The sequence below is a fragment of the Bactrocera dorsalis genome, chromosome 1 (genome assembly GCF_023373825.1).
Source record: "Bactrocera dorsalis isolate Fly_Bdor chromosome 1, ASM2337382v1, whole genome shotgun sequence".
Classification (NCBI taxonomy): domain Eukaryota; kingdom Metazoa; phylum Arthropoda; class Insecta; order Diptera; family Tephritidae; genus Bactrocera; species Bactrocera dorsalis.
The window spans coordinates 30,714,137-30,729,104 of NC_064303.1; the positions used below are offsets into that span (position 1 = coordinate 30,714,137).

At 38.6% G+C, this 14,968-nt stretch overlaps 1 protein-coding gene across 7 annotated transcripts in view; it reads left to right on the forward strand.

The window, feature by feature from the left end:
• Positions 1-14,968, forward strand: part of LOC105233133 (GTPase-activating protein CdGAPr) — a 188,304-nt gene that overhangs the window by 133,827 nt on the left and 39,509 nt on the right. For all 7 annotated transcript variants that reach the window (XM_049454666.1, XM_049454678.1, XM_049454688.1 and 4 more), the window contains one exon: positions 4,376-5,330. In XM_049454666.1, the coding sequence (XP_049310623.1) occupies positions 4,701-5,330 (630 nt within the window). In that variant the 5' untranslated portion in view covers positions 4,376-4,700. The remainder of the gene's footprint in view (positions 1-4,375; positions 5,331-14,968) is intronic.

The following is a 14,968-nucleotide window of genomic DNA, read 5'->3' on the forward strand; positions in this document are numbered from 1 at the left end:
TTCCGCCAATTAAGCTTGTTTACATAGCCATTGAGCCAGAAATTGTCTTCATCGCTGAACAAAGTTTGGCTCGAAAACGTCGCAACTTCTTGGAACTTTTTAAGAGCCTATAGGGCGAAGCGATGTCGATTGGGAAGTGGGTTAAGTCGCTCCATACGTCAGTCCGAGTTGCTGCGGACGGCGCTGAATCAATACACCATCAGCTGCTTTATTTTCTTCACTGCCTGGCGGACATGGTCTATTCGGACGAATATTATCCTATAATGAATGCTGGGTGTCAAGATTGGTTGCGAATAAAACATGGCTTAATCGACTCAACTTGTAATTTATATACATATAGTACATAGAGTCCCCTACGTATGTTTATTATATGTTTCCCTTTGGGTCGTAAAAACTTCGTGGTAAACTGAATATACACTGTTCAGGGTATAACAATATCTGCTCGCCTCGTAATTCAGCGCTTAGACGAGTTAGAATTGACAGCGTCGTTCTTCACGGACAAAAGTAGCCATCAAGAATGCTTAGTAACTAGATATGACGGTTACATATATACAAACATACGTATGTAGATACACGCATTCATACATGTCTACAACAATAAAGTTCGCCTCACGTTCTGTCACTTGACAATGACATTTACGAGGGCTTCTTTTTATTATTATTATTATTACTCATTTTGACATTTGCGTTTGCACGTTTGACAGTTGATACATAAAAGTGTGATGTAATTTGATGCGGGTTAGAAAAAAACTGTCACGAGTTTGTGAATGCTTTAAGAAAATGTACAGCTATTTACGTACTTTACATGAAATGAAGATATCTTGTGTGTATATGAATTAGCAGCTGAGCAATACTGCGGAAGAGTCCAATTTATTTTCATAATTTTCATATAAATGTTTGTTATTGTTTGTTTTTACTTGACAATTTGATTTAGTTGATGTACATCTGTACAAGGCGGGCTTGATGAAAACATAGTTTCACTCTAGCTAAATGATTACAGTAAAAAGTTTAGTCGCATCGGATTTTTTTGTTTTTGAAAGAGGTATCGAGCTGTGAAATCTACGAAAGCTTGTTATTGTATGCGCTGATTTTTCTTTTTTAATGCCAAAGACGAACTTTTCGACCAGAGGGAGATTGGCCACTTTTTTCTGAGATCGCAAGATGTGATCTGCATCGACTACTTGGATATTTGGACTATGTATGATAACGAATTGCAGAAAAACGGTGCCTTTTAACGTAGGCCATGATAATACATCACTATGGTAATACATCATGATATATATATACCGTAGAAAGATAGAAAATTGAGGCGATCTATTGTATATTGTGCCTCTCCTACATCACATACGGTCACCAAGGTCCAGCACTTTCAACAAAGCTACTTAGGCGCGACTGAGGTGATGTGATCCCTGTCCATGTAGATGGAACCTGCTTCTACAAATTCCTGGGCAATCTAGAATCAGGTGTTCTGCAGTTTTCTGTTCCGTGTCGCAAAACCGGTAGTTTGCCCATGTTGGACAAGTGCTTCCTGAGCCTGCAGTGCTTTGTAGATCGCGACAAGGAGGCGGAATTTGTGTCGGGGGAGGTTGATCATATCTTTAAACCTTGCAAGGTTGTATACTCCCAGTAGTAGCTTGGCGTGGCGCATTCCTACTGTCTGCGGCCAGTGCCGTTCTATCGCCATTCTCTCGTCCCTGCGGAGCAACTCCTTTAGAGTGTGGGACCTCACCGCAATGTAGGCTCCATTATCCTGGACACTGTCACAGAGCGGCCTAGTTCGCTCTATGCCCGGCACTCAGATCAGGTATACACGGTTGTAAACTGATAGGCGGTTCAGCCTTCCTATACACTCCTCCACTAAAAGCGATTTTATCTCATTAGCTGAAATCGCCTTTAGTGCTGCTTAACAATCGTATAGCGTAAGCTGGTTGCGATGGAGATTGATTTCTGCAGAGTGACTTATAACAAAGACTTCTGCTTGAAAGATGTTTGGAAACTTCCCATAATTAGGGATAGTTAGGTATGCGGTCCCGCAATGCGTGCTCCAATACTTTACGGTATTTCTGAGCTGTGTACAACTGGATCGTGCTTGTGTGTAGATCGAGCGTGGATAGACCTAACTCCACCGAGCTGCTGGGACTAAAGTTGTAAACTTGTAAAGTTTACCCTCTTCGTAACGCCGTCCCTTGGAAGAATGGCCAGTGTCTTCTCCTAGAGCCTTCATTTGTTGAGAACACATTGTCTTACCTTTGCTAAAACCCTCTGCTGCCATGAGTAGCACGGTACGTTTCGCTACCTGATTGATCACTAGAGGCAGGGGTGCGAGCTCCAGCATGACTTTAAGTGCTTATTCTGTTAGAAGTAATATTGAAATTTATTTTTTGAAATTATGGCAGCTAAGAGATGATATACAAATATGTACTTCGAAAAAGTGGTTATTTGGCGAAGAATAATGGCTAAAATATATAAAATTAATTACGAATAGTGTATTTATAGAGCCGAGTTTGGCTTAATTTTACAGAATAAACAAATTTTCAGAACTCACTGACTAATCAGTCAACTCGAGTACACACGCAAGAAGCTATTTAACTCTACGTGCTAGATTCGTATTTGCATACAGTACATACATACAATTATTTATACAAAATTTCATGGGGTGATTCAGCCGCGTAAACAAATACTCTCACATAACATTTAATAAATTTTTTATATAACTGTTTTTTCAAGTGATTTCATGCGGAAAATAAATAAATAAAAAGGGCTTTGTATATGAGCCGACCAGAATTTCGGTAGTGGTCATAAAGACTTTCATTTGATATGTGTCATATAGTACATATCGCTCATTTGCTGCAAGACCGGTATAAATCAAAAAACGAAATTTTTGAGTTAATGCTGCAGAATTGTTCGTTATATCACACTTCATGTTGAGTGAAAAATTCATATGAATACCTCTTATATGCTCCGCTTGAGAAGAGGTGTAAGGTTGGAGTCAGTTGAAAACTTTAAACGCGTTTTCTGGAAAATCGATTTTTTTGACTTATGCCGGTCTTGCAGCAAATGAGCGATATGTATATACTGTACATGTATGCATGTCTGTATGCATAGGTATGTAATTTCATGTGGTGTCCGCTGAACTGAAAATGTCATTGAACTATGAAATTGATCTACTAACTCATATACCCGATGTTGATTAGAAAGGAATCAAATTGACGAAATTGGCTGTCAAGAGTGACAGCATGCCGAGTCAAATGAAGATAAGAAAAGTCTTAGATTAAAGAATGTCAAGTAATAAAAATAAAAAGCAAAAATAATAAAAAATTGTGGGAAACGTCTAAAGAGTTCTACGAAAAACTTTATTCCCGAACCTCTGCGTTGAGTGTGACACTAATCTTCTCTTTTTACAATAACAACCCCTCTCGTTAAGAAGAGAAATGAAATAGGTAGCTTTATACTAATTCTTGACGATAGCCAAGATAGAAAGCTATGAGTAGTCGACGTTTGCTCTGTGGTATTTGTTCGCGGCTCCGAATGCATTGGCCGTTTTCGGGTTTCGAAGCAACATGATTACTTTTTCGTTATCTTCAGGACGACAAGACGTCGGATGACATTTCTGTAGAGTCATACATTTATCATCTCTTAAATAAATCTGAGAGAATGCTGTTGAAACCGCAGTCTTATGAAGCGATCCGATATAAATGTGGGTCTATTTGAGTTATTAGACTATAAATTCTCGTTGTTCTTAGATGCACTTTATTAGAGTCCTGGATCTTTGTGAGTACGTGACATAGATAGGAGAGCACAATAAACCATACGTCGCAGTGCAACCCCCAATTAATTTTTATTGTAGACTTTCTACTCTAAACTTTTTTTTGGGTCGAATTAGTAGCGATCCTCGGTTTACCACGATTTTCGGTGTAGTGACGTCTATCGAAGCCTAAATTGAACACTTAACAATTACCGAGCCAAACGGGGTTAGATCGCCGAAAAATCAGCCCTTGGCCGGATAAAATCCGGGACAATTCCGGTGCGTAGAACCGGCTATCGTGGTACAGCCTCCCTCTCTATTCGTTGCTTCTTCTTTTTCTTCATGTTTCGCATTTATCAGCTTAGATAAGGTCGGAAATCATGGACCTGAGAGTTCTGCGTTCTCATTAAACTATTTATACAGGAAGTAACTGGAATTATATAACGTCTAAAGACATAAACTTAAAAGCTCCACAGCATGTTAGAAATTTTAAAGCTTATTCACTAGTGACTACTTTGCTTTGTAGTAGGACTTTAGTTCAAAATATCGTATGAATCAGATACGTTTTTCTAGACTTCTTTCTGTCATAACCTCACTAATTTCGTATTATTTACTTAACTCTCTTTGCAGATGATTTACTAAAGACAGCGCCATCGCATCATTTGGACGCCGGACAGAATTAGTGGACGGTCACTGACCGTACGAACAATTTGACGAACCTTTGTGACAAGCTCCAGGCCAAAGCCTTCATAGCTTAACTCCGCTTACAAACTGACGACGAGCTCCTCTTAATGTTGCCTTAAGCGCGAGTGTGAATTTTATGCGCAGCGTGGCAGGCAAGTGGCTGACCTTTTGCGCACGTTAACGCCTTTGACACACCCCTTACGCTGGCGGATAGCAGCCGCGCATTCGCGTTCCACGCGTACCGGCCACGACACAAACTGAAAAACGCGGGATGTCGGAAAAATGGCGTGCACTAAACTCAACTAGCGGAAATGTACATGGACAGACACATAAAACAGTAACAACAACAGCGGCAGCAAAAACAAGCAGTAAATCTAAATTGCAGAATATGGCAAGCAATCACAATAACTCCGGCAGCAGCAGCCACACAGTGCCACATATTGGCGCACCTACTTTGATATCGACTACACTGCAACAATTACCGCCGCCAACACTGACACCGACACCGACAACACCCACACCACAGTCCATGACTGGTGGAGATGGGAATACCAGCAGCAACTCTCATTCACCGAACACTGCAATGCTAGCGTCTGGCGCTGCCGGCAGTGACACCGAGTCCAACTCGACGGACTACAATGCCGGCGCTATTGGTGGCGCTGGTGCGGGTGGCGCTCTGGGCGCTGGTGTGCAATTAAACTTTCATCTATTGACGTCGGATGCCGGCACCGCTGGCGATGGTAATTCAATAATGAACTCATCACAAATATCTGGCAACTCCAATGATTCGATGCAGTTGTCGAGCAGTCCAGCCGCTGTTGGTGGTGGCGGTGGTCCTGTGGCAAACATTGCTGGAAAATCGGGCGGTGGCAAACATTTGACCGCACACAGCGTGGCAGGGGTAAGTGCATCTGCATGTGAAATTTACTTGATGATCTTCTCTACTTCATTTTTATTGCAAACTTTGTTTATCGATACACTTATCGCCTATTAAGTGTGCAGTTAAAGGTTGTGCGCATTTAAGCGTGGAAAATTGAATTTGGATGTAGAATGTGTTGCAGCAGTGATAAGTGTTAGAAGAGCTGTATAAGCCTAGGTGCATGAAATTATTTTGAGTAATAGCTGAACTATGTATTACGGTTGCTAGAACTGCTTACTAAAGTCTTCCAAAAAATCAGTCAGAGTCATCCTTGATTATGACGGCTCATTATCGTGATAAAAAACCATGACTCAAATCCGGTCATTTACGACGAATTGCTTCACATAGCCGCTCTAAAACATCATTGACTTTGACTTGATGTTTTCGGTTTCGGCTTATTTTTGGAGCGTCTTTCGTTAGATTTTTGAACAGTTGCGACGTCATATTCAAAATCCCACGTCTCGTCAGCAGTATTTATTCGTTCGACGAATGTAGTGTCAATCATTTCTTATGCCTAAGCATCTCTTTTGCGACCTCTCAACGTCCGCTTTGCAAAACATTTAAACACACTTCTGTAAGCCGTGATTACATATCAACTCTTATATTCTGTGTTACAAACATGTTATCTCTCTTACATACAAATCATTTTTGTCTCTCACACACACATATTAACTTTCTCTTCTGTTAAAAGCCCCCAAAAACAAGAGAGAGGCTAGCTTCACTGAGGGCAATGAGATGACTAGATTTCCTGCGATCAATCTTGGGCCAAACGGCGAAGCCCAGCTCTCTAGTAGTGGACACAAGAAGATAAGGGAGCATCGACCCGCTCGCTTTCCTTGCTAGCTCATCAGCATTACAATTTCCTGGCCCAGCAATCATACCAGTGCTATCACAAAGACAGTCGATGCTATTGATAGCGAGGTTAGGCACTCCTCGACCAACCCTGAACGCACTGTAAATGCTATCCGAGTGCATGGTTACTTCTCTAAAGGAGGATGCACTCCGGAGCAGCAGATCTAAGGCTGAAACCTTGGCTGGGAAAAAATTGTAATAGTCCTGACTATCCAGTCTGAAACTGGAGTTCATAGAAAGCTCCCGACAGTAAACTCCTCCACCAACTTTTCCTCCAAGATTTGACCCATCCGTAAAGAAGCTTACTGTCCTTCCCACCCATAGCTCCCTCGGCGGTACATGGGCAGAAAAGGAGACGCCAGAGTTTGGTTTGGTAACTCTAGATTATGATCCGGTATGAAGTCAAAGTGTGTGAGAATATCCGATTGTTCAGATACACGTTCTTTTAAGAACCCAAATTACCTGAGTCTAATAGCTACTTTCTCGGCCATATACATTCCGGCGATGTCTAAACTTAAAAATGATGTTCGATTTTTTTTTTTTTTTATTTCTAGAAGTTTTTTAATAATTAAAAAGTATGTGGAGCTTGTACGCATACTTTTTCTGAATTGTGTTTGTTATCCACCAAAAATTGTTCAAGTTTAATCATTTTAATAGTGCTCTTAGTTTCCCTATTTCCTTTGTCCACCATAATAAATGTCACAACTAATATTTGACCGTTATCGTTTTATGCCATAACACTTTAATGCTCGCAAAAACACTTTATATCCAATAAACGCCTTAAACTATGCTACACATTAATGCCATGACTATTAGCAATAGTACCAATGTGTGTATGTGTATGTGTGCTTGTGTTTATTGTAATTCCCGACGGCGCTGTGTCCAGCTGTACAGTTACATACACACACATTCGATTTTCCAGCTCCTGCACACGCAAAACACGCCAAAGCATATAATCTTGTCAATTTCTTAGCTCTACATTCGCCCTGCACCGTTATAACTACAGTTAGCGCTCTTATGCGCTGGTGTCCTCAGCTATTTTCGTATTCCACTGGCGTTTAATTTGTTTTGCTGGCACTTCGTGTTGCCTTTTTCCGTATTGCTTGTGTTCCGCCGCTAACGGTTTTTTGTTCACTATGCGCTGCTATGGCATCCCGATGCGCCGGCCGATAAGGGACTAACTACAAGCATGCAGTGCTATATGTACATATGTATGTGTACTGTATGTAAACTATACATAGCAAATTGTTGTATTTATTTCGTTTTTCTTTGCTTCATTTTCTTGCTTTGCTCTTCGCTTTTGCGAAAACACAAATTTATTACATTATTAGAAATTCTACAATTTATTTTTCTGACTCATGCAAGTGTTTGTTGTTATTACACTTAGGCATGTATATTTATGTATGGGTGATATAAGCGGCATACGCTTGTTGAATATTTTATGCGCCCAAAACTATGCTTAGCATTTCTCGATTTTTCGCAATTTTAATAGCCTTGAAGTTGGGAATTGGAACGGAACGAATGATTTTTGAAGAGTTCATTGCATTTCAGCGATGCTGTTAACTATGTGCTTATGCAGTGGTGGTACTACAAATGAGGATATTTAGTTGTATAATTTTAGGTTTTAGTATATATTTTTGGAAATAAATTTCACATATTCTTCTTCTTCTTTACGTGTGTAGACATCACTTACGCAAGCTGAGCCAATAATAGCGCGCCAGTCGTTTCTTCTTTTCGCTATTTGGCGTCAATTCGTTATAGTAAGTGCAGCTAGGTCCTTTTCCAACTGATCTCTCCAACCGCGTAGAGGTCTTCCTCTGCTTCGAGCGGCAGTTACTGAATCGAAAACCTTCAAGGTTGGTTTATTCTTTAGCTCTTTCAGCGATTTTTATCTATATTGTAAAACGACGTATTTTTGGAATTAGGAAAAAGTTACACGGACCGCTTTCTGGTGAATGCGGAGTGTGGAGATTTGTAAAATTATAAAGTTTCCCCATCAATAGTTATTTTTTTATCTTCAACCATTTATCAAATTTTAAGCTACTTTCAATTTGCCTCATGAAAATTCTCTTTAAATCTACAAGTTGAAATTAAACTCTTCTTATCCCCACTTCTATGACCACCACTGTAGGCACTTCAATTACGCGAAATACGACTATAAAATTATATTGCATTGACAAATGTTGCAAGCGTCGCCTCAAGGCTGAACTCATTACATACTTTGCATTTGTGAGTGCAACATATTTCTGAAGCCTTTACTACGAGTGCAAAATGGTGGCTATAAAAACGGAATGTAATGGTGTGAACGCTGTAGCGGTAATAAAACTGTGATGTTGTCGGAGACATGTGCCAGCTTTTGCACGTGGAAAATAAATTTGTGCTTAGTTTTCCTTTTCATAAAAAGTTTTCACACTTTCCTCTTTGATACACAAGTGGAAGTAATGGTGGCAGTGTGTTGGTAACGGTTTTGTCAGAGGAAAGAGGCGGTTTTTTCTTCGAATAACTCAAGGACGTCAGCACAAAATTATAAAGTACACATATATTTTATCTAGGAAATCAATGAAAGAAGTTAAAAAATAAGAACAAGTTATACTTGTATATATTTAAAAAAAATGTTTTTATTAAAAAAAATTAGTAAGAAAAACGTTTTGAGTGACGATAGTGAAATATGTCGCAATAAGGAAATGAGGAAGCATTATTTCGTTTCGACAAATATGTTTGCCAACCTCATAACAGTCCATCTACAGAGGGGAGTGCCACCACACTCCCGTCTAAATTCCCTTTGGAAATGGCGGACTGCAAAGCTGGTACCGCTGCACTATCCAAACCCTCTTTTCGGTAATTCAAGCATTAATTAAAAAAAATTGAAATAGTAACCAAAATAAAAAAGCAAGTCGATTACTCACACAGAAAAGAAATTATACGGTTTGGTTTTGTAGCGCGATTCGTGCACCACTCTGTACTTTTGAAAAAGATTGCCATCATTTTATAGTCTTTTCTCTTCAGCTTATTTTTTATAAGTAAAATTTTTAAAATAAGTGTATGTATCTATACATACGAGTATATGTACAACTCAAATGGTTTAAGTTGAATATAGTTGAAACAATTTCAATAAGTGTTAGTGTTGCCATCTATTTTAAATTTCCATTGCATTAAAAAAAAAAATATTATTAAAGAGCACTAATATAGGAAGAACAAAATGATAAAATAAAGTCCATATTAAAATATTGACATCTATTTGAGCAGGGTTGCCATCTGTTTTTTTTTTATTAAATGAGTTAAAATATGGGCTCTAAACTAAAAATATATAGAAATGAATATATGTTCTGCGTTGCCACCTGTTTCGAAATTTTATTTCAAACAAATTAACAAAATTAAAAGATAGTGAACAAATAAAGAGCCTCGAAGAAATATTTGATATAAAAATCAAAACTTTCAATAGGATTAACAGTAAAGCATTTCAGAAGTCAAAAGCCTTTAATTTTATTATTATAGTATGACAATTACTTCATCCAAACAGCTCAGTGGGATATCAAAATTGTTTAAGCTTTGATTTCGCAAAGGCTTTTTTGCCTCGTATTCGCCTAACTGGTGTCCGGTAAGTTTCTCCATATTACCGCATGGACATCGATCGCTGAACTTAGGGCTAGTGTTGCCTCCTATTATTACATGTACTTTAGTCTAAAATATCTATATCTAATCTAACGAATTGTGGAATCTTATATTTAGGAGCATGTTTTTCATTTTAAAGCAAGTATGTTCGCCATTATTTGGTTTTAGCGCGTTTCCTTGAGCTCCTTTACACGATTACTTAATCTTATGAGCCATGTATTGTATTTTTTTTTAGAATAAATCTCTTTACGGCGAATAATTTGTTTCTCGGACAGTGTGCTGCATTTTTGGGTTCCAGATAAACTGAAAGCCATCTCTGTAGTGCTTTCTGAAATGGTGCAAGGTTTCGCCAATTGAGAAGTTGGCGCAAGTTTATTTCTACGAGCAATAGTTTTAGTTTTTCTTTTATACAAGAGTATTTCGATTTTTTTTAGCCAAGCCCAGTATGATTCGTTGTCCAAAGTGTCTTCGAGTTTGAGCTCAAATGCTTAACAATTTTGGGTACGATATCAATTGGCCGGCTGTCCAGAAACTTTTTGCGAACCTTTTAGAGAATATTGCTATTCCGAAGTTTCTTAAAGTAATTTCCACGATAGTCAGGAATAATATTCAGCCAAGCACTAGTACCCAAGGTTATTTAAATTATCTGCCACTACAACAACTACAATAAGCATTTCTGAGATTTTATATTCATTTATAATATTTTCCCCATTAATTTGATTTTTTTCTTAAAAAAATTTCGTCAAAAATAAATAAATCCACTCATTGCCTTATGTGACCCAACCAGTGTTATAAATAGAAAAAAATATGCATGTTTGTATTGCTCAATTTGTACAAATCGATTCGTGTCTGACAAGCTAAATTGCATTTCCGTTTCCTTTTAGCAATCAGACGCAATCCGCTAAGAAAAACCCAACAAATTCTGTTTTTTTTATACTTGAATTCCACATTTGTGCTCGATCCTTGATAAATACCTTTTTAAGTGACTAGGTATACATATACATATGCTTATATATGTATATATTTCTCTAGAGAAATACTTCTTCAAACACATGTCTTGGAAATAAATAAAAAAGACATAAAAATAAAACCTGCATATGACATGCCGCATTTCTTAGATACTATTGACGCATAGCAATGATCTGCCAAACATTCGCTATAACCGTTAAAATGCACGCTTTATGTTACCTCTAAAACGTCACCGCTACGCCACCCACATTTCCGTTAGTTACTCCTCAGCTCTCAGAAGCGCAACCAATTCACTCATTTATGGCAAACGTCAAATGAAGCGATGAAGTGGTTATCACGTACGAGCCAACATAAATTATACGTGTATCCTTTTTTATTTTTTTTGTACTTCTTTTTTTACACAACAATATCCTGTCTGGTATGCTTGTGGGTGTGTGCAACTCTGTGTGTGTTGAGTGAAAGTCGACAGCGAAATTTCATGTTTATTGCTTTTCAGCTGTCACCCCTACTCGCATTTCAACATAAATACTTCATTTTCGCGAGAGACTCATAGACACTTACATATATGTATACTTGGCAGTAAAAGTGTTGTTGGGCAGCCGGTAAAATTTAGTAGCATATTTTCAGGCGTTTTCCACTGAAAATTTACATTTAAATAGAAAAACGGAACGCATATGAAATTTAAAATAGCCGGCGAGTTTGAAAAATGGCTCCGTTAAAGTTAAAAAATGCAACAACAAAAAAATATACAGTAAAGAAGGAAGCGCTGATTTCGGTCGCGATAAAAAATAGTTATACCCATGCGGAGAGAATGAATATATGAAGACAATCAAAATGTATTTTCAACTTAATTTTAGAAAGCTTTGAACCGGCTAGCGCAGTCGGAATGGTCTGCACCAACAGACGCTTGTGCCGTAGACACCTCATGTATTGTTATGGTAATGGCACATACTAGTCCTACAAGAGCAAATATTGAAATTTGTTTCCGGGTTTCCTTCAAATGAGATGCGGTTTCTGAAAACTTGAGCTCAAATCTTGCGAAGAAAATATATATCCTGGCCCATTCAGTTCACGTTCCAGTGAGCACTAGGAGCCCGAAACCTAAGTACATTCTAGTCCTTGGCTGCGATAATCTTAGTAAAGAACATTTAAAGTATGCGGTTTTTTGTTGGCTATGAGCCATTTAGATATCACTCTGGACTCAAAAAACACTTGACCAACATGGGCATAGTCTCTTTTGCAAACTTCCGACCTTGCGACAGGGAACCGAAAACTCCAGACTTTATGTTTTGGATTGCCCAGCAGTTTGCAGAAGAATCTTAAAGATCTTAGGATCCATCTAGGTGGACAAGGATCACATCACCTCTATCGCGTCAGCAAGCTCTTGGAATTGTTTAGATTTTTGGACCTTTGTGACCATATATGATATAGGAGAGGGTACAATAGACCATATGTCGCAGTGCAAAACCTCAATTATTTTATATCAATCTATCTATCTAATAGTTGGATGGATGATGGTATGAACAAACTAACAGAATAAAACATTCTAAACATTTCGATATACAAAAATCGGTGACCATATCGATATCGAAACATAGGATTGGATTGATGAACGGAGGTAGAACGAATAGTCGACTTTTGGACGGATGAAAATGTAGATGAACGAAAGAAAGATTTGGATGAATGAATGGATGGACGACATATCCTTGGACGTACAAAACGAATGGATGAACGAAGTGTATTTGGAACAGACTCATACACTTAAATTGATGAACGGACGAAGGCGAATAGGCGGCTGTCCGGATGGAAGAAGGTATAGATGAATGAAAGAACGATTGGACAAATGAATGGAACGAGCGGATGAACATTTCGAAGGACAGCAGTAAGAATACACTAACAGTATAGAACATTTCAAACATTTCCATTTATAAAAAACAATACCGACAACCTTTACCGCGAACATTACATTCAATAGCGTTAAACTGGGGTATAAAAACTACCTTGTCCAGCTTTAGCCAACAGTTGAAAGCTAAAAGTGAAAGTAGCATGGGTCTCAACGACATTGTTACCTGCGTGTAGTCTATTTTTTGGGGTTGCAACTCACTGAAATTTATCGCGTTTTATTTAATGGTGTTAGCTAAAGCACACTTTGCATATGGATAAGGGTAACTCATGCCGGTGGGACAAAATGAACAACATGTAAATGTTTAAAATTACACGGCACTCACACTGTTGTAACAAAAAATAATTGTATGCGTATGCATAACGACATTATTTTTGTCTGCGAAACGCTTGAGGTTAGATCCACTAAAATTGACACTGAAACTCGACGCCTACTTCATATAGGTTGTCCCTGTGTGGTGGATAGAAAGTGAGTGTGGTGAGAGTTGAGTTGTTGTATTGCAACGCTGTTGTGGTTGAAGGGAAGAAGTAGTAAGAGAGCTTGGAGAAACGTATTATTTCAAGGGAAAGTAAGAGCGTATGCAAAGTAAAAGAGTATGAAGTAAGGATAAACAGCAAACAGACCGTTAGAAATTACACAAATGTAAAGTACTGCAACCGCGTTTCAAGTGTTGAGATCACAAGCCAAGCGAACGAAGAGCTAAAATGGTCTTCGCTTTTCGCAATGCGCAAACAAATCATTTCAGTGCTCAAGTACTGCAAGTTAAGCACATACTCGTACCGGCTAACTTTGTAAGTATTTCGTACTCGCATACTTACGAAGTTAGACGGTCCCATTGACTAAGTGTCAGCGCGTTTGCCTTGCGTGAGCTTGTCTTTGTTCGTTCTTTATTGGAGCTTGTTTTCGCAACAGTCTTGAACTTGAACGCAATTCGCCGGTTTCATTTATTTTACTTGAACTGTAGAAGAAAGAAAGGGAGAAGAGAAGGAACAACATTACGAAGAACTGCAGTAAAAGTGTAGAAAAAGTTAAATTAATGAAAGTCATACTGAGCAATGTCGGCTTTTCGTATATATCATGCGCTGGGCCGGCGGCAAAGTCTACCACTACTGCACCCCTTCCCTCTCAATAACATTCATATGTATCTCTTATGTATATACCCTTGAAAGTGTATACAAGCTACTCATTTGCCGGGCTTCTTCGTTAACGAGTACGTGATATGGCTCGCCACTAAAGTGGGGTTGCTCGTCAGTCTACGTTTCAACACTAATCAATGCATTTAGACAACCAGAACAATGTACTATTGGGGGTGTTGTAGCAAATTGTGTATGCAACACTTGCTATATTCTTTGAAAATTTGTCTTTTCATAAAGCGTTTGTGTATATCGGGCTTGGAGAGTGAGCTCCACTTCCAAACCACACTCATTTCATTTGTCTTAATCCATGTAATGATCACGTAAATCATCGGATTTTATGTGCTTTACCGATGAAGTTTGGTTACAATTGGTTTTTGCTAACTGTAATTTACACAATAATAATCCCAAAGTTGTATGGGAGCATTGGGAAGAGACTGCTTTAATATACTATCTATAAAATTTCTTTATGCAACCTTTAAGATGTGGAGTTGACACATATCTAAGCCGCACCTGCAAAATTTCGACCTTATAGGCCTTAGTTTAGGTCGTAGAGTTAATCCTAATCGATGGATCCCATTTGGACAGATGGATTCGTCTGTTGTGTTACACATAAACTCTTCATTGACAAGTCCTCATAGATCGATGTGTTTAGAGTTTACAAGAAATTTGTTAAGGTAATTGACATCAAGCCTAGTCAACTCGTTGGGTCCGCCAAAGGTGTGTCTACCGAGATATTTCCTTGTACATAAGTCTAGCAAAAGGTGGGCAATGGAGGAATAAGTGACCGGATGATTTCCTCCACACAGCTTCTGACAAAATATTTAGCCGCAACGCGTGTGAACCTATTGGACAGTGTTTAGTCAGAATACCTACAATTGCGGCGAGATTGATTTAGCTGAGAGTAAGAAATTCGGAGGGCCTCTTACAATTCATTATGGAGCAGAAGGATCTCTACTTCTTCTTATAGTGGAACATTTTTGACATGGGATTGCTAGATCCATTTCTAACCTAGCTACTCTAACAGGAAAATTGGTTTAAATCCCCATTAGTCACCGCTACGAGGTTATAGCCGAGTTAAAACCAGCGCAGTAATCTTTCGCAAAATCTTTTTCTCGAACACTCCTAAGGCCGACTCATCTGATGATGTC